This window comes from Lissotriton helveticus, chromosome 9, assembly GCF_964261635.1.
Source record: "Lissotriton helveticus chromosome 9, aLisHel1.1, whole genome shotgun sequence".
Lineage (NCBI taxonomy): Eukaryota > Metazoa > Chordata > Amphibia > Caudata > Salamandridae > Lissotriton > Lissotriton helveticus.
In genome coordinates this window covers 1,287,452,063-1,287,473,271 of record NC_136070.1, presented here as the reverse complement: position 1 = coordinate 1,287,473,271, position 21,209 = coordinate 1,287,452,063, and the positions used below count along the sequence as shown (strand labels likewise).

The 21,209-nt window shown below is 46.1% G+C and overlaps 1 protein-coding gene and 1 non-coding gene across 2 annotated transcripts in view; one reads left to right on the top strand and one right to left on the bottom strand.

Annotated features, from left to right (window-relative positions):
* TNNC1 (troponin C1, slow skeletal and cardiac type) overlaps positions 1 to 753 on the top strand; it is a 32,382-nt gene extending 31,629 nt beyond the window's left edge. Inside the window, exon 6 of the mRNA XM_078661889.1 lies at positions 588 to 753. Within this exon, the coding sequence (XP_078518015.1) occupies positions 588 to 619 (32 nt within the window). The 3' untranslated portion in view covers positions 620 to 753. The remainder of the gene's footprint in view (positions 1 to 587) is intronic.
* Positions 754 to 20,428: 19,675 nt separating this feature from the next.
* LOC144783531 (small nucleolar RNA SNORA71) lies at positions 20,429 to 20,559 on the bottom strand. Its single transcript, XR_013601489.1, has one exon. It is a non-coding gene; the product is annotated as a small nucleolar RNA SNORA71 (small nucleolar RNA).
* Positions 20,560 to 21,209: the final 650 nt, after the last annotated feature.

The window sequence follows — 21,209 nt, the reverse complement described above, 5'->3', positions numbered from 1 at the left end:
CTTACATGAGATTCGAGCACAGCGTGAGCTCCGCCTACCTCTGCTTGCGCTCCACCTACCTCTGCTTGAGCTCCGCCTACCTCTGCTTGAGCTCCGCCTACCTCTGCTTGAGCTCCGCCTACCTCTGCCTGAGCTCCGCCTACCTCTGCAGTGATTAGTAAACAACACAAAATTTTCCCAATAACGTCTGATGTGAGAATATTTTCTATTGTGTGTTCTAATGATTTCTAAATGTGTAAATAGTCTTTGCCTTTAATGTTTGCTAACATTAGTCCAGCCTTGTAAATATTTGTAAATATTTGCAATCAATGTCTTTTTTCTGTCAGTAATTTTTTCAAAGTATAGAAAATACAAAATGATTGACACAAAATAATGGTGTCCAGGGAAGCGATAATAAAGTGTTTCTTACCCTATATCAAAAAATTGTATTGAGTAACTGTGGTTTTGGCATTTTGTGTTGTTTACTAATGTTATTAGGTCTAGCCCTCACCACATTAAGGACCTAACCCCTTTTGTTCCCTACCTCTGCAGTGATGGCATTGAACAGCCACAAAGCTTGCTTACATGTATGTTCATTTACTTTACAGAGTTCCTGGAGTTCATGAAAGGAGTGGAATAGATGGACATGAGACCGGTGCTCAACCTTCTCTTCGAAGCCTTCGACGTCTTGTTTTACACAGTTGTATGTGCATCATTAGCCGGAAGCCTGAAGACTGTCACAGAACAAGACCAACCTTCTCCAAGTGCCCCTCAACCACCCATCCTACAGCCCCCCAAGCTAACCCAGTAGCCACAGTGACTCAAACAGTCATTCCCTACAGGGATAGTAAGTCCATTCTTCAGGGCCCACCATCCCCCAGCATGCCTTCGACAGGGTGGCCCCAGAAATCCCAGCCTTGATCGCTTCATATGTCTGAGCAGCAAACTACTGCTGTTTACTCCTAGTCTCAGCTGCAGAGTGTCTTCTACTAAGAATGCTTAGCTTTCAGTGAACGGCTAATCGATTCCTGCATAACCGGTTGCATAACCGGATTGAATCGGCGATCACCTGGCGTCCGTTTAACGTTCCAAAAACAACTCGACATTTCAAGAATGTCTGTTTAAGTCAAAGGTACAGAGACTTTAAATGATAGCAAGAAAATGATGTCTGCATCCCCCACTGATGATGGAAATAACTTATAATTATCCAAAATGTTCTTTTTGAAAGTAATAAATAATTTATGAGAACTTCTGCACATGGGGTTATTGATTTTTACTATATTGTATGATTTCTGCAGTGAGCTGCTAGTTATACACAGACCAGATGTAAGACACCCAACTCATGTGGAGGTCTGACGCCTCCCTGATCACACTGACCATGAGGAACGACACGACTGACACACATCCTAAAGAGTCTGAGGACAGATGTATCACTCGCAAACCAGGTTCCGCATTTTTCAGAACGATTAGTTTAGGAAAGGGAATTAAGTTTGGGATGTGACCTGTTTAATACTAGGTCGCATTGCAAATTGTTCAAAATGACCTGCCTGGTGAATTTTATTAAGCAGTTCATAATTTATGACCCTTATGTGATTGGCTGCCAGTGGAGGGATGGAGGTCTTTGTCCCTGCCTTTGTTTACCAAAATGGGATTTTTTTTTAGGTCTCGGCTAGACAGCGCACATGATGTATATACTTTGTGGGCCTCAGCCCGCCCATGGGCTTCCTGTTTACTGGCTCTATCACCACACCCCTATTCTTTATCCCCATTTGTACATGGTATTCATGCATCATGCCTCTTCCTGTGTTTAGCCCTCCCGAGGGCAGAGACCAGTAACAGTATCCAGCCACTGGTCACATTTTAGCATGTTTCAGGAATTACTTTTTTTTGTTGCTTAAAAGCACTTAACACGTTCATGTTTTCGTTCGCTGCTCCAAGCTCCTCTGTAGAGAAGCCTGTAAATCTTGTTCTTATCTCATCACATCTGCTGTGCAATCGAAGACCAACTGGTTAATATGTTAGGCTGCTTCTCCAACAAAATACATCCGAAGCAGCGCAAGCTAAAGGATGGTTTCTTTCTGGGCATGGTTTTAAGGTGGGTCATGTGATATCACTTCTACAGACCACATGATAAACTCAAAGACATGTTGTTGCTAAGGAAACGCTTGCTCTTCTGCTCACATTGACCTGCTGGTCATCCATTTGCTGCACCTGCTCTTATCTTTCTACGATAGGCTCACCTCCTTCTGGTTCTGTAGCTGATCTCCCAAGAGATCACTCAACCAGAGGCGGCTGCGCTAACATCCTAGACCGACGACCAGTATGCAGCTAGATGATCACTTCCTGAGAGGCCTCTCCCGGTGCAGCGAGAGGCGGCATCTTCCAGTGCAAGTGGGACGACTTTTCTGGGGTTGGGTCGTTTCCCTAACCAATCGCAGTATTCCTTGGACAATATGGCTACGTAGACTTGCGTAGCGGAGTCCACTTGTTTTACCAGTTAGGTTACAGTAGTTTGTGTGTCACCTGTAATTGCTTCTGTTTGTTGAAAATAATGGGAACCTGCTATTTATTGAAGTCCAGTGATGTGGAAAGGGAAGCAGAGGCCATCGGATTTCTAAGATTCTCTACTGGGAGGTGGAAGGTAAGAGCCGCTTCCAGGGACCACCTGCGTGCTTGAGAGGTTGCCATGTATTTCTTTCAAGTGCAAGTTCCTGGAATCACAAACACATGGTTGCAGGTCACGCAGTACACCTCACATTGCTTGTATGACAATCCTGTGAACCTCTTATGGGTATATATTGTGCTCTTTGTAGACAACTCAAAAGGGACAGAGGAAGCAGAGAGTACAGCTAGTGTTGAATTGAGGAGTCAACTTATTTCCAATTGCAGCTGTAAAATGGGTTTTGGTTTCCTTACACAGAAATATCAATTGCTGACTGTTGAGCTAAACTGCAGGGCCATGGTGGCATCAGCGTCGAAGATAAATTGAAGATTTGAGTTTTTCTCTGCTCAAGCAAATCAAACACTAAACATTTTTTGGGGTATTTGCTTACGTCAAATGGGAGGCAAATACATGTAATCGTGTGGATCAAGGTGCGCCCCTTTCATGAAGGTTGGCATTGCGTATTAAACAAAATGGCGGCTAGAGGCAGACTAGGATTTCAAATAGAAGTTGATCAAAGTAACAGAATTTAGTTAGCAGTAGAGCTATTTCCAATTACTTTGTTCTTTGGACTCTGTCATGATTCTGTTTTTCATTATCACTCATAGTGTTTGCTTAAATTTGTACGGTAAGCCTCCAGCTGCAACTGTTGAATTTATAGTTAATGTAAACATTGTTGAACCATAATAATAGCCAGGTCACGTGACCGCTTCGAATCAGCTGGCCTTCGCCCCCTCATTCTCAACCCCCTACCCACCACTGAGATAGTTTCAAAAACAGGAACACGTCATAACAGGCTTGCTGGTTAGTAAAAAAGCAGGCTGTGGGAAGGGCCGGTTTCAATTCCCCGGATGGTCATTGTAAAGCATCACATGCCGCCAACCGCACACCTAGGCGCTGGAGTGAATCTGTATAGTAAGTGTTTTGTGGTTGACAATACAGCGCACAGTACATCAGCAATCCTACCCATGGTCTCCATTGCAATCAGCTCTGCGTTTTGAGGACCACTGGCTGCGATACTTCTAACCAGTCGGATAGCTCAGTGGGTTCAGTGCCTGCAGCAGGCGTGTGTGTGTAACATGCAAGTCAGAAATATACATTGCACTGTTCTTGAGAGGTGAACAAAATAAGTATCCTAATTTTACATGATTATTTTGGCATAAGTCGGTAAAGGGAATGGACACATTTCATATTGTGTTTTGCTCTCTATCAATTAGTAAATGTTATGTGGGATGCCTTGTTCATGTATGGCCATGGTCACGCAAAGGAGTAACGGTGCATCGGCTGCGGGCGCTGGAGTGCTGCATCTGCCTGGGACACACTAACCACCTGCCCATGCAATGCTGAAGCTCCTTGACATTGATAAAGCCAATAGTTCTTGCATTGCCAAGACCGATGGTCTTGGCTAATTGTTGTAATATGCTTTAGTAGCATCAGCTAGGCATATGCTGCACTCACACTTATGACACAGTTTGGTTCTATACTTGGATGTTGGTTCAGGCATCGTCAGTCTGCTGCTGTGCCTGGCAAGAGTGTGGTGTGGGGTCTCATCTTTGTACTAATAAAGTACATACATCTCATTATCATACAACGGCGAAGCTTCATTTATTTGCAACATCTTTGGCGACGAGGGTGGGATGACACTTTACTGAAACTAATTCATTGTTCAAGACTGCCATCTGGTGGTTAGAGCGAGTACGACAACAAGTTTCTTTTATTTATTTTGTGGTTTTGCTCTATTTGGTTTATTTTCAAATTGTACTATGGATGTCACAACTGCAATTGTCACGCCACCACCTTTTTTTTTATGCTACCAGGCGAACCACCTATTGATTGGGAGGATTATTTAGAAATGTACATATTGGCACTGGATGGTGCTAGATTTCCTACGTTATGGGGAAAAAGCGTTATTGGTTGGATCTCTGGGTAAAGAAGGGCAACATGTTTTCAAGTATTTATCTCCTGCTCCTGATGCTCAAAGAAATGCTATTGCCGATGTGCACACAGAGGCCGTACAACGTCTGCGAACAAGGTTTGCCAAACAAGTGAACGTGGTAATGCAACGCCATAAATGTTATACTCCGCCCCAACGGTCTACAGAAACAATTGGTGATTTTGTGGCACGGCTGAGAGAATTATGTGCCAAGTATCAATGTGGGTTGATGGAGGAAATGATTAGGGACCAATTAATTGTCCAATGCAACAGTAAAGATTCAAGCTGGGTTGTGGGCAGCCAGTAATCCCACCTTGAAGGAGGCTACTACAACTCTTGCAGAGGTCGTAGAGGAGTCCGAAAAATGCATGATAGAAATGAGAATTTCCACTCTAAGAACAAAGCTTCTAAATCTACAGCTTTGGTTGAAGATTGTGATCAAGTCAACGCTGTAAGAGGGAAACCACAATTTACTGCGGGTAGTTTTACAAAAACTGTGGGTTGGAAAAATTCCTTTACTATGAATGGGAAGTCTTCTTGTGTTTGCTTTAGATGCAGAAGTAATTACCACCTTGCAGACTCTAAACACCGTTTTGCTGTGGGCAAAGACTGTCGGAAGTGTGGGGAAAAAGAGCGACTTAGTGCGCATGTGCAAGGTGGGAGAAGAGAGTTGCTTTTCTTGAAGATGAGCACGGATTACAAAATGTGAATGGTTCACGATGATGTGCTTGACGGCCATGATGAGGAGCGTACACTATCTCGTCCTAGAGCGGATTTTGAGGTCAATGGTGAAACTGTCCCTTATGGTAAACACTGGTTCTCTCTACACAATAACAACCAAAGTATTCTTTGATACCACATGGCCTGGTGGTGTCTTAGTAACCTCTGATGTCATACTTAAAGGTTATCAAAGGTCTGACATTGGTGTCCTAGAATTCATGAATGCAAAAATTTAGTGAAGAGATCGTCAGACTCAAGGGAAGATTCATGTGGCACCTGACAGTCGTCCAATACTAGGCTGGTTACACCAATTAGACATGTGCATCTTAACATCATAATTAACCCCAAAGCTGACAGTAAAGTCATGGTGGTAGAAACATCGGACCTTGAAGGACTGCTCTCTCATCACAGTGAGGTTTTTGAGGACAGATTGGGGGAGTTCAAGAACTGTGAGCATGGAATCAAGATGAAAGATGGTGCTGTCCCTATTAAACACTGCGAATTCCCATGGCTGCAAGGGCAGCGGTAAAAAAGGTCATCCAGCAATACTTGGCTAATGGTGTAATAGAGACGGTCGAGGCTACTGAGTGGTTGTCTCCAGCGGTTATCAAGAGAAAACCTGATGGTTCACTCCGCTTCTGTGTGGACCTCTGCAGCATAAACCAAAATGTTGTCATCAACAATTTCCCCTACCGAACATTAAGGAACTTATTTTGATGTGGGGGGGGGTCTCTAAGTTAGATCTTAGGAGTGCCTACCATCAGGTAAAGATCCATCTGCACTCAAAGAACTTATCATCTTTCATTACTTCAGAGGATACCTTTCATTTTTGTAGACTCCCATTTGGGCTATGTTTTGCTGCCAGTGTGTTCCAATGGTTGATGACTGGGATTTTGTTTGGTCTCAGCAATGATGTGTTCCAGGACGACATTCTGGTGTATGGGAAAGAGTTAACTCGCATAAAGAAGGCAGGTTTGACATTACGTAGAGAAAAGTGTGTTTTTTAGGTTCAAGGGGTGAAGTATTTGGGTTACATGATCACCATGAGTGGTGTAAAGCCCAAAATGAAGTTGGTGAGTGCCATTATTAAATCTGATGTCCCTGGGGCCAAAGATGCTCTAAGAGCCTTATGGGATCAGTGGAGTATTACTCCAAATGTGTAAGATTTGGCCCTCAAAACTGAACCACTCAGGGAATTGTTGCAGCAAGGCAAGAAAGTTGTGCGGAGTGAGTTACAAAAACAGGCATTTTTTGCCATTAAGAACATTGCCAATGCTGGGATTCTTGCACTGTTCCGAAGCTCATTGAGGAGCATTGTCACTGTTGATGCTGGCACAGTTGTGATTGGTGTGGTTTTGTCTCAGTTGCATGGCAAGCAAGCGAAGACCTCACAGTCATTAACCGACAGAGCGCAATTATTCAGTTATTAAGCGAGAAGCTTTAGCTGCTGCGTGGGCTGCAACTTACTTCACTCTTTTTGTGGGGAGGTGTATTTTCTCTTAGGACAGACCATAAACCTCTACTCAAGGTTTTGGGACCAGGTGGCAGTAAGAACTGTTCTGGGCATTTGGCTAGGTTGGCTGTCGGGTTGCAAGACTATGATTATTGGATTGAATATATCCGTGGTTGGAAGAATAAAGTGGCTGACAGCTTATCTAGACTTCCAAGATGGATCTGCGGAACCTGCCGAGGTAGTCACAGAAGAGGTGGTTACAAGTGTGGGAGATGTTAGAGAGTTTGTGAGCTGCCATTTCCAGAGGGGAGTGGATGAGTGCTATGGAGAAGGATATGACTCATCAGTGAGTGTTGAAAACTGTAAAAGGGGAGGTCAGAAGGGAAAGCATTCTACCTCATGTGGTCAGACCATTTTTCAAGGTGGTTGATGAGTTGTCTCTTTGGAGTATGCTTATTGATGCGTAATGAAAAATGGGTGCCTCCTGTTTCTTTAAGGTCACGTCTTATTGGGTTGGGACAGACTTTAACCACAAAGAGGATTTTGCTGGCTGCTCATGGATGCTGAAACAAAGGAATGGATTGTACCTTCTGTGTGCATGGATTCTGAGAAACTTCTCGGAATGGGTGTTGGACGTGTGCAGGAGGAGCAGCATGTGTCTGATGCTAAGGAGGTGTGGGAGAAAGTTTGCCTAGATTCTATGGGGCAATTTTCATTTTTACCTGAGCAAGAAAGAATTGCAGTGTTACTTGTTGGAGCCAAGTCCAGGTGGGTGGAGGTTGCATTTATGCGAAACATTACCACTACCTCTACGATCGACTTACTTCGTGTTGTGTTTAGGAGAGGTGTACCTTCAGTTATCCTCACCGATAACAGCACTCAGTTGAGGTCAGTTGACATTTTGTCACTTTGGGAGTGAACCATGCTTTTTCGTCTTTGTACAATCCTCAGGGAAATGGTCTCATGGAAAGAGTCAACAGGCAGGTTAAAAGGACAATGCAGTTGGCCTGCAGTGCACGGATGTCCGTGGTGGGGGATGTCAAAGACATGCTTTGGGCGTATCGCACTCCGGTTAACGCATACTCAGGGAGAAGTCCATTCAAAATTATGCGGGGAAGCAAGTTGGTGCCTTTATGGATGCATGAGAGTGACAAAAGGATCATGGAGGTCCAGATAGGATGGGAAAAAAGTTTAATTGCAGTCAGAGATAGGGTCAAAGTCTGGCCAGGTGTTGGTGTGAATGACATGACCAAGTTCTGCGGCCCATTAAGAGTTTGTGCAGTGGGGTGAAATTGGATCATGGACAAACCTGGAACATAAGATGGGTTGCTCTTTACCAGAGACAGGGAAAAGTGTTGAGGTGTGTTGTGTGCGATGAAGATTCATGTTCGCCTTAGATGTTCATGAATGGTTGTGAGTTTACAGGTGATCGGGCTGGTGTTAGACTTAGAGTCCCTCTGGTGTGAGAGGAGATGTGTCAAGTTGATCTTGTTCCTTCTGACAATCTACTGGAGCAAGTGGATCCTGAAAATAGGTGTGTGTTAAATGCTCCTCATGTTGGTAGAGAGATGAGGGTGAAAAAGCCTATTTATTTGAAAGATTATGTTTGCCCTTAACTTTACTTGTTTCCTTCAAACAAGTATGTTCTGTTGTTTTAACATGTTGACTTGTGTGGTCTGTTCTTTTCCCTTCCGTGTTTACTGCAAGACTTTGGATGTCCCGTAAAAGTGCTTTTACGGCGAGTAGCACGCTACTCTGAAACCCATAAAGGATTAGTGTTGAATTTGTATAGTGAAATATGAAAGCAATTTAAGTGGTGGATAAATGAGTCAGTTATTTGGATGCAGAAGGGGGAAAAAGGTTCGCATTTATAACATGAAAGAGCATTAAAAGCCAACTAGCTATACAAGTAGGACATCCGTACTAAATTGAGTACCAATAGTCTTCAATAAATACATACCAACATTACATACAGGAGTGAAGTTATAAGTGCACTTAATTGTGCGCATACTAAAAAGTGATAACTTCGTGGAGAAAAGTCTCAAATGGGCAGAGTTTGGTATGCTGTGAAAAACAACAAAGGCCATATAATACTACTAACCGGGTGTAATGAAAATCAGGACTGGGTTTGCTGCTCTCACCTATCACTGTATAATCTGAGATCTCACAGGCACCCCCTTCTGCCCCCACACCACGCATCAAGTGCCCTCTGCTAGATTGTGCGAGAGTTATCCCCTCAGCTTCTGAGTACTGTGTACTTATCCTGAATTCGGCCCACACCGGCGAGGGACTTGGGGGTGGGTGGAGGGTGGGGCCCCGCCGCACGTCTGGCGATGGTTGTGAGCGGATGGCGTGCAGTTGGACGTGTTAAGTATGTTTAATTAGGCAAGATGAGGAAACTGACCTAGTGCATTACACTTCATTGTGGTTGGGGGGGGCGGTGTTATCGGTTGGGGTTAGGGATTGGGTAGGTGGAGAAAAGCAGATTTCTTATGGGCGCCTCACTATATTGGTCCCAAGTGAACATTGATATTATTGTACTCTCGCCTGGCTTCGGTACGGATTTATAACTATCGCCGCCCTGCCTCCGGGATGTGGGCTGAATGGCTGTGTATAATTTTGTTTCTTGATGAGGACTGGCGATGAGCCGATACAGGCGGGATTGTCTCTTTGATTGTATGTTCCTGATTCTGAAGTAAAAATTGTTTTACAAAAAAAAAAAAATCAAGTGCCCTCTGCTACACATAATTCAGTTCAACAGAACAGTAAGTCCCCCATCCCCCTCTCCCCTGACATAACAACCCCCACCCACAACACCTCCCACCTATATCAGCGCCAGAACAGCACGCGCAATGACAAATCCCACCCTTTGTTCCCCCCCATTCTCAATCCCCATGTGAGCACACCCCCTCCCATACCTCCTCGATACACCCACATCCTCGACTCCCCCACGCCCCCTTCCCCCCACGCTACACCCCCCATGAACGCTTCTGAACACGCCACCGTCCTGGGTTTATCTCCCCCCCTCCCCCTCCCCCCCCCAAGGCAGATCCACCTCCCTCCCCACCCTCACGACACCCCCACCCTCGCATCGAGTCCCACAGAACATACCGCCTTTCTTACCTTAACATCCCCCTCTCTCTCTCCTCCTACTCTCAGCCCCCACTACCTTCCTGCCACCCCCACTGTCCTCAGCCTTCACTCTCTCTTTAACTCACCTGCACCGTCTCCCACTGACGACACCACATATGTCTCCCACTCCCCACCTACTCCACCCACACCCCTCGTCCACAAATATGCCCACACTTCGAATACCATCCCACTCATCACCGCAGAACGTTTCAACAACGCCAGCATATCCCCCCACCCCCCTCGATACCCTGCCCGCTTTCCAGCTCACTACTCAACCATTCACCAATGGCTCTCACCACCAACGCCATCTCCAATACTTCTGTTGACCTGACCTTATCTACCCTCCAACAAGTCAAAGAGGATCTCCTACAAGTCAAAAAGGATGTCCACGACATCAAAGACCTCCTCCTCGCCCAGCCTACCTCCCACCATCCCACTACCCTACAAACGACGCACCCTCCCTACATACCCTCGCCTCAAACGATCCCCGAGATGGCCGACTATCCCCGTTCGCAATAACCCCCACCGCCCTCGCCGTGTCCTCAACTCACTGTCTGACCGCGACCTATACTCTCTCCTACGCTCCTATGGCCCAGGTCCTGAAAAACACATAACCAACGCACACATCCCCATACCCACAACTCACTCAAACCCTCTGAGGCTCCCAACCCATAGTAACAGAGGTTCCATCCCTAGCAACCTCAGAAAAATCCCCCTCTCTAGAAGGCTCGTCCACCCTTCTCACTCCCAAACTCAAATGCATCCTACTCAACTGCAGATCGGCCCAGAGACACTCCCCCGACATCGCTGATCTCGTATCAGCAATGGAACTGGACTTAGCGATTCTGACTGAAACGTGGCTTACTGAAGCCTCTACCCCGATAATGGACATATTAGTCCCCCCCAATTATCACATCATTAGACTGGACAGGCCTGGCAAGACAGGCGGGGGAATTGCATGCATTTTTAGGAGCAACCTCTCCGTCACTAAAGCCGCCTCCCCCTCCCTTACCTCCTGTGAACTCCTCTGCCTCGATATCACCAGCGAGGGCAAACAAGTTTGTGCTTTACATCCCATCTATCACCCGCCTGGCGACAACCTCATATTCACCCAACAACTCATGGACACGATCACCTCTAATGCTGGTCGTCAGATCACCCAAATCTACTTGGGTGACTTTAACCTCCACTGGAATGATCAGAAAGACACAGAGGTGAACAGTCTCAAAACTTTCCTCAAAGCGCTGGACTTCACCCAAATATGTGATAGACCAACACACGACAAAGGCGCGATACTCGATCTCATCATCACCAAGGAGGACTCTACCAAACTGGAGGCGATCCAACCCTGTGATTGGTCAGATCACCACATTATCACCTTCTCTATTAACGAAAAAGTTAAACCTAACCCGGTTCAACCCACCAAATCCAAAATCTGGAAAAGGGACATGAAGAGTCTTAATCCCACTACACTGCCTCCCCACCTCGGCAGTCTCCTCCTTCCCCCTCCAGGTGTCTCGGATGCCCAATCACTGACCGACCACTACCTTGACTCTATGAAATTAATAGTCAATGAAGTCGCTCCACTGCAATTGGAGAGTCTCCAGCAAAATTTCTAACCCCTGGTACGATGGCAGACTCAATGACGAAAAGCGCACTATGCGAATGGCAGAGCGTACTTGGAGATCTGACCCCTCATCACTGCATCTAAAAACGCTTAAAAAGAAGAGAAATGACTACTTTAGGAAAATAAAGCGCACAAAGTCAGACTTCTTTAGCAGTCTACTGGACCAAGCAAAAAACAGGCCAAGAAAACTGTTCGAACTAATCAAGACTCAAACAAAGACACAACCCTTACAATCAAACAAAGCAACAAGCGACACCCCACACTGTGAAGCCTTCTCTTCTTTCTTTAAGCAAAAGACCGACAACATAAGAAATGACCTCGTCATGGACTTATGCCGATTCCCCAATCACACCAGAATGTCTAACACTCAACCTAAAAACAATGCATCCTGGCTGCACTTCGACACCTACACGGAAGAAGATATACACAAACTACTCTGCACTCTGAAGCCCTCGAATCACCTCACAGACCCTCTACCTGCTAATGCTGTAAAAGACTTCACCCCCTTGGGACCAAAATCATCAACAGCTCCCTACAACAAGGTCTCATCCCAGACTCCCTCAAGGTGGGGCAAGTCACGCCTATACTCAAGAAACCCACAGCTGACCCGTCTGACCTGAACAACTACCGGCCTATCACCAATATCCCCACCCTGGCCAAACTGCTGGAGAAATGTGTCCAACTCCAACTAACAAAACACATTGATCAATATGACCTCCTCAACCCTCATCAATCAGGCTTCCGAGCGAAACATAGCACGGAAACAGCTATGACACACATAATTGATGACGCCCTCCAAATCCTTGATCGCAATGAGCCCTGCCTCCTCATCCTTCTTGACCTCTCTTCAGCATTTGACACGGTCAAACATGAGAACTTGCTGGAGCTGCTAAGCACTAGAATGGGTCTTTCGGGAACTGTTCTCAAATGGTTTTCTTCTCTCCTTCATAACCGGTCGCAGAAGTTCAAGATCGACAATGTGCTATCTAAACCAGTGCCTGCAGATCTAGGTGTCCCGCAAGGATCCTCCCTCTCCCCCACACTGTTCAACCTCGTCATGGAACCACTCGCCACCTTGCTCCAAGCATCCAATGTTCAATTCCATATGTACGCCGATGACAACTTTACCTAAAGCTACAATCCCCGGAAGATATCAAACTACTGAATTCCACACTTAGCAACACTCAATCCTGGCTGGACGTTAATCACCTCAAACTAAATGCGCTGAAAACTGAGTTCCTACTCATCTCACCCCCGGCGAAAACTTCCACCACCCAAACGTGACTCAATAACCTGACAGCACTCAATGTCCAACCTACTATCGTGGACTCAGCGAAATCCCTAGGCATCACAGTTGACGCCAAGCTCAACATGCAACAACACGTTAGCAAAGCCACAAAAGGGGCTAATTTCCAAATCAACACACTGAGGAAACTCAAACCCTTCCTCCCTGCCAAAGACTTCCAAACAGCTGTACAAGCTTTAGTCATCCCTCGCATAGACTACGGAATTGTGGCCCTCAGCGGACTCCCGCAATCCACAACAGCACCCCTAAGAGCCACCCTGAACGCTGCCGCGAGACTCATTACTGGCTCAAGAAAACATTCGCATATTTCCCCAGACCTAAAATCTCTAAAATGGCTGCCTTTTGAAGCCAGAATACAGCTAAAAATTGCAATAATGACACTCGGCCGTGCACCACAAAGCACCCAACTACCTCGCGCAAAAGCTGTCTATTTCAGGAGGGTCGCGATCCAATCGTAGTACAAAAAAAATCTACTTCTGAAACCTAGTAGATTCCGGAAAGAAAAAACATACAAGCGCTCCTTCTCAGGAATGGCACCCAGGATTTGGAATGCGCTCCCTCCGGAAACCAGGCTTATCTCCTCCACTGCACTCTTCAAGAAAGAGGTGAAAAGAATCCTTCTGGCCAAGATCTCCTGAACCTTACAGAGACTGGATCTGAGTCTCTGCATCGCGCTGTACCACTGATCACCCTGCCCTTTGGCGCTATCCTCCTACCTAGGGGGTCACTACTACGATACTCTCTAACGACCAATATATGCTACGCTTTGTTGTATTTATATTACTTGTTTACCTGACGGTATGTTGACATGTTTCTGTACATTGTTAGCTTCTATGTTTAGTGATTACTATATTGCTTCCATTATATTGTTCATTCATGTTGCCCTGCCCCTGTCTCTGTGAAGCGCTCTGATATCTGTAAGGATCTTGTTCGCGCTATATAAAACTTTGAATAAATAAATAAACAAGTCACCCAGTGCCTCCATATAGAACAAAGTAGCACTCTGCTGCCTTAACATACAACGCCCTATAATCTGATATATACACCACGGTGCATAAATTAGCCCCTGAACGTTACAGACTTGAACCTTTGCCGAGTCAGACTCCGCCTTTTTACGGTGAATAAAAAAGTACCACTGGGTAGAAGTTACTCAAAGTAACAATCACAGGATGTTCTGCGATGCTACTACAGGGTAGGCGCATAAGCAACATCAAAAGGAAGTCGATCACATACCCTCACCCGCCAGACCCTGCATCCCATAACACGATAATTGCCCCTCAGTGGACATCATGCATGACATAACACTTTACATATAGGCTAAAAACACCCTCCAAGCCCTACAGCACACAGCGTAGCTTGCGACCGGGTGGCTAAGCCCTTCAGCACCCCACCAAAGGGTAGTATGCACTATACAAATGCTAGAATCATACAATAAAAACAAGTTAAATAAAAGCTTCATGGGGCACAAATGCATACTCATCACAACATGACAAGAACATCCTATCCCGATCATCGCCCCAAAGCACTTGGAACAAGTAGGGTTACCCATTATCTTCAGCAAGAACGCACCCTCACTTCAGATTTGGTTTACTGAGGTCAAATACACCTTAAATAAGATTAGAGGACTCCAGCAACTTCCAAAGACGTGGAATAGTAGGTTTCAGATGGTTCATCAACACTAAAATGTCAGTAAGAAATCAAAAGCGGGAACAAAACAAATCCTGGGCAGGGGCAATTAATCAGCTTCCGCTTCAAATCATTGCTATCCGCGTACCCTCTATACCTGTGCAAACAATCCTACACCAGCCCCATCACTCACGGCACGGGGAGGTTGGCAGGCAGTGTGGTAGGTACTGGCAGTGTCATGGGGAGGTTGGCATGCAATGGCAGTATGGCATGTACTGGCCGTGTGATATGGGTTGTGGTACAAGTGGCAGTGTTAGAGAAAGCGTGACATGGGTGGGCCGGGTGCTTGAGGCCGAATGTGACAAGAATGAGGTGGGAGACAAAGACTGGGTGTGTAACTTAAGTGCAGCCTGGAATGAAGTGAGACCGGCGCACAGGGCGATGGGAACTGGGATTGTGACAGTTGAATAGTGACAGTCAGGGAGGGTGACTGGAAATACAAGTGTGATTGGGACTGGAAGGGTGACCGCGATGGTGAGGCTGTTTCTTGGCTAGAGTGGTTGAGATGAAAGGGACCAGGAGTGGAAAGGGCTGAGGGAGGGAGTGTAACAGGGTCTGTGACTGGGACAAGGAACAAGACAGGTGATGGAAAGGACTGCCAGGAAACGGAGGCTGCTATCGTGAATGTGAGGGAGGGTGTCTGGGACCTTTGAGTGTAAGAGGGACTGGGAAGATGGTAGGATTTGGGAATGTGGTAGGGAGTGTGGGGCGGACTACGAGTGACAGGAAAGAGGGGGGTGGAAGGGACAGTGAGGGTGAAAGAACTGAACGTGACCAAGACTGAGAATGTAGAAGCACTGGGAAGTCAGAGCTGGAGGTGGCAGGTACAGGAGGGTGGCACAGACTGCGCCTCAACCAAACACTTGGATGGGGAGTGCGTCTGGGGTTGCGGTGGGGCGGAGCGCTCGACAGGGGTTGCGGCGGGGCGGAGCGCTCGACAGGGGTTGCAGTGGGGCTGAGAGCTTGACAGGGAAATGAAGCATGACCAGGACTGGGGGTGGGCGACGGGGTTCGGATGGTGCAGAAATTAGTGACAGCCTGTAGGATGCTGACCAGGATTGGTAGTGACAGAATGGGAAAACACTAAACACACTGAATCATTGCTCTCCCCGGCCCACACCAGACTCCTGCAGTTGTCAATCTGATCATCTCTTAAAATGAACAACCAGAGCATTCTTTCTGAAGACCAGTCACCGGTGTAGAGGCAACCAAATCCCCAACTCCCTCCTCGAGGTGCCAACTCCATACATCTACAACCCATGGGCACTGTGCACTCAGCCCAGTGCCTCACGCTTAACCTGCCCGCCATGCCCCATCTTCCTACCCTTTCCACCAGACCTGCCCTCTACACATCGGATTGCACCGACCGCCTTCACCGCCCGTACCTCAGACACCACTTGCTTCATAGTTCTGCCACACCTCATTTGTTCCAAATCTTACCTCCTTTAGCAATTATTCATCTCTCCCTCCAGTGCCCACCCGCTGGACATCCACAGTGCCACAATCCCGCCCTACGGTAATCAAAACCCCCGGCCCCATCTTGGTCATTAGCCTGCAATCCACTTGCCACCACACACCAGTCTGCCCAGTCACTACTTGCCCAAATGCTGCATCCCTTCCACCACCTCAGTCATTTCACACCCAGGGCCTGCCCTCTAACCCGGTTACTATCCACCTACTGCTCCACGCATCAAATCCAATTAGAAACCCAAAATCATGCGGCTACCAGAGTGCCCACTACCCCCGCTAGCATACAGAACCGAACCGAGAGTCAGCCCAACCCCTTCCAGATACTGTGCATCCGGCAGCATGAGAGCCATACCAGGATTCACTCACGACTAGCTGGTGAGCTTCTGCTAGTTATCAAGCTGCCAGTAAAGAGCGGTCGAATATGCATCATGTAGTAGTGTTCATTCTTGAATTAGAATAGATCGTTTTGAATGTGTGTTCTACTTAAAGGTTCTAGTACAAGTTACTTCGTGGCATGCATTCATGTATGACAAAACTATACATTCAAGACAGAACTCCTAAGCTGACGTTTGGAGAAAAATGCTGAACTTCCAAAATACATTTAAAGCGGATATTCAAGTGATAACGTGGGGAGTCTTATTATAGCTACAATCCTTCCTCTATGACCTCAACCGCGTACAAGCCTGCAATAGCCCGACACAAAGGAGTCACCTGTGACCGTATCATTGCTAAAGAGAACACTGTACAAGGTGATTCTGTTCTTCCATGCGACTGGACCGACCACTACTGTGTCACCTTCTCCCTAAATCTAGCAGAAATCACCTCCAAAGGCCAAGCAAAGAAAGCCAAACACTGGATCCGTGACACCAGAAATATTAACACTGTCAACGATCAGTAACGAGATCCTGCTCCTGCCTCCCACCACGACCCTATGCCCAGGACCTCAATTCCATGGACACTATAGTCCCAAAGCAATTAAAAAGAATCTCGTCCAAACGATTCAATCCTTGGTTCAACAGTAACCTTAACGAAGAACAGCGACACCTCAGACTTGTTGAAAGAGCGTGGAGACACATCCCCTCCTTGGTCAATCTGATACTCCCACATCAATGGCGCAGCGCCTACAACAGGCACATTAGGAACTCCAAAGCAGCCTTCTTTCAATACCAACTAGACATTGTCTCTAATAGGCCCAAGAAACGGTTTGAAATGATCAGAAAACACTCCTCTTGCAGGAGTGACCCTACTTCCACCAACAATACCGCACCTCCTGACAAACCTTGGTCTCCTTTTCCACTGAGAAAACAGTCCAAATTACCAAAGACATCCAGGTCGCTCCCAATCTACTTCCGCACCAACCGCTCCACAATGAATAATGAAGCTTGTCCATATAGATCAAAGACAAAATACCACCTCCTGGTCTAGCTTCTTAACCCTCGATGAGACTGGCACTCAGTCTTTTGACCTTGAAATATTGAAACCACTTTACTGATCCCCTACACCTCCTTTAAGAGTCCATTCACCTCCTACTCCCACTATGGACAAGGACAACCAATGCCTCTCACATGGCTCTCCACCAGACTGCCTCAAAATTGGTCAAGTTACCCCTACCGCCCCCATCTCCATCATCCCTACTCTGGTCAAACTCCCAGAGAAATGTGTATATTTGCAGCTCCACAATCACATTGAACAATTCCTACTCTGACCACTGTCAATCTGGCTTCTGCCTGAGCCATAGGACTCAAACTGCCATGGTCCACATTGTCGGTGATGCCAGTGCTTCCTAATCAAGCACCTTTCCTAGCAGTTTCCGCTATAGCTGGGTGTCCCCCGACTATCCATCCTCTCCACGACACTGTTCAACCTCTATATGGAGCCCCTTACTGAAATCCTCACACTCTCCCACGTCTATCATATTTATGCTGACAAGGACTACACAAGTATAACTTCCATCGAGGACATACACACCCTCAACGTCGCCCTAACAAAAACGCAACAATGGCTAACTCAACCACTACAGTCATTGCCCTTAAAAACAAATTCTTACTTATCGCTCCACCCACTACAACCCCATCGTCAATGACTGGCTCCCTTATCTCTACCTTGAATTGCACACCAGACACTGCCAAATCCATAGGTATACACTAGACAAAGGCCTCATTGCAAAAACACACCCGTGCCATTATTAGGAGCTAACCACCAGTTACATATCATTAGGAAACTAAAAAAATCCCTCCCCACGGTTGACCTCACAACTGCGAGTCATGCATGTGTGCTCTCAAAGTTTGACTACGGTAGCACTACCTTTGTGGGCCTCTGGAAAACCTCACTTGCATCTCCAAAGGCTACCCTCAACACGGGTTTAAAAAAGTGATCACATAGCCCCGACTTCCGTGCACTGAATTGGCTTCCATGCGAGACCAGGATGCATTTCAAAATTGCCTGCATGACACAAAGCGCTGCACCACAATCCCCCCTGAGAAACTGACCCTAATTTGAGGAAATAGATCCTCAGAAGCACGAGTTTCCTACTTCTCATGCTAAAAATTCAATAAAATGAAAACCTACACCTGTTCTCTCTCGGGAATGGACCCCAACAGTTGGAACTCTCTACCCATGGAGATCAGATGCAACCCTTCCGCATCCCTCTTCCGGAAAGAGGGAAAATATTTGTCCAATAAATTCCTCTTATTATGACTAGGCCAGGTATCCCCGCCCCCTACCCCACTTAACCTGTGCATCACTACCTTGGGGGGGGGAAACCATGCCTCTACTCTCCCTACCCTGTATCTCCCTCCTCTTCTACCTCAGAACGTTGCGTTCACATATTTTACTGTACATTGTTGGTTTACATTTTTTATATTGGGTTTCCTATTTTTATCAACAATTACGTAAGCAGAGTAATTGCTGCTAATATAAACTTCCACAATACCATGACCGACATAGCCAAATTGATGAGGGAATGCTGCCTCAAACTCAATTCCGGCACAACATAAGCACTAATCTTCTGGAAGAACATCTCCACATGGGAGCATAATCCTTGGCCAGTGGAACTCAGACCAACACCCATGTAGACAAACCATGCACACAACTTAATCATCCTTGACAGCCAACTGACCATGAGACAAGTCAATGCAATCACCGCCTCTTGCTTCCGCACCCTTTGCATGCTCTGCATAATGTTCAGATGGATGCCAATCAACATCAGAAAGACAATCATGCAGGCCCTGGTTTCCAGCCGCCTCAAATATGGCAACGCTGTAATCTCCACCCAGCTCTTCAAAAGCCTCCAGTCCATAGAGAACACCGCAGCCAGACTCATCCAGGACCCCCCCCGCCAAACCCACATCACAGAAACCTCCACTAGCAGCCCAGCCACAGGAACACTGAAAACGCGGCACCTTTGCCTTAGCCTGGAATCTGCTGCCCAAACCATGCCCAGGATCAAGCCATGCAGGTGGTGAAGAAAAAGGGTAAGCATTAGCAATCGCAACGCACGAGATTCAAATGCATGTAATATCTAATGGTTTACGTTGTCACCTGCAAACTGGTCCAGGCTCCATTGGTTGGGTGCGGTCTGGGAAATTCCAAAATAAATAAAGAAGCTGATTGGCAATGCCCCCACCCCCAAATTTGATCAGCCACTGCCTCTAAAATAGCCCCCTGGCAAAGACCAAACTCCCAGGAGAAAAGCAGTTTCTTCATGGAAACTCAGCAGTGACTTTTTCATCGTTTTCAGAATCAAGAGGACCAAGGGTCTTCTCCCGCAGAACAGATTTTATTTTACAAAATGCTCGATAGTTTACTCTCTTGGTGCTGTAACAGAACACCAGTCCGTTCTTTTGTAGGTCTATTTTTTGGACTGCAAGGCAGCGTTTGCTTGCATTTTCTTGATTCCCTTCTTGTTGTGCTTCTTGGCAAAACGCATGTTCCGCATAAATTTGGGATCCACCTGGAAAAAAAGAAGTCAAATGTTCAGGATAATCATCAGGCCGAGATCTATAGTGTCATCAAGGTTACAGCGTAGTGTCCTGCTGGGCAAGACTAAAGGCACATCACAGAGGGACAGAAAAACTGGTACTGTAGACGAGCCACAGCAGACATTCAGATGCCACCAGGGAGCCAGAGTAGGGTCAACATTAATCCCCTAAAACGCAGAATCATTTCGGGTTGTCAACATGGCTTGGTTCAAAGTACAGCTGCAATGGGGAGGAAAAAATGCAATGGCCTTTTGGGATAATAAAAAGCTTTGAGAACAAACTGTTTGAAGACCATTCACAGTGCTTTAAAAAGAACTGAATCCTCATTAACCACAGGCAACAGACAGCCGGGGCTTCGGGTAGTAAAAGGCCAACATGACATGCAAGCAAACAAAATGCAAACTTCCACAACTGTCCCTCACATAAATATGCCACTGAAACAAATACATTAAACCACATGCCCGAGTACAAGTATAGAAGTGTCCAAAAATTACGAGGTCTGATGGAAATTCGGCTATTCCAACAAACACGGGAAAGATTTTTGGGTTGCTCTCCCTGCAGTATCAATGACCCAGCAACGATATATGCTGAAATCACTTTCGAATGCAGGACATTTTTATTAAAATGTAGAGAAAAACAAAGAGTTGACAGTGCTTGCCAATTTTAAGCAGTTTGTGTTTTACGTTCAGGACACAACCCTGCAATTACAGATTTGTTCAGATCTCACATATGAGCCTAAGTGGTGTCACCTCAGTAAAAGATTAAGTATTGGCAAAGAAAAGACTTCTCCTGTGAAATCTACTGGCTTTGCTAATACTTTTACCTAGATGGCAACATTTGCATGTTTAGAGGCCACCGTCTACTGCTTTTTTAAGCTTTAAAGACAGCATTACAAGATGGCCACCATGTAAGTTTGGAAGCAACATAGTTGAATAATTTTCCTTAATCAAAAGAAACTAAACAATGGCTGCTAAAATACGTGGCAGTTTTTTCTTTAGAGACAAGATTTGATTGACAAGTCTCAAGCCACTGACAAAGAGGATGGTTTGAGAGAGAATGGTTAAAGGGGCAGACCAAAATGCAGGCCTAATAAGAGCCAACAAATACTTACTCCTTTGAGAGATTCATATCGCTGAGATCTGGGCTTCTTGATGCCATTTCTGTGCCATTTGCGAGCTGTCAAAAGAAACAGAGGGTGCATGAGAGAAAGGACAGCATAAAATGTACTGTTTCAAAGTATAAATGGGAGCGACTTACATTG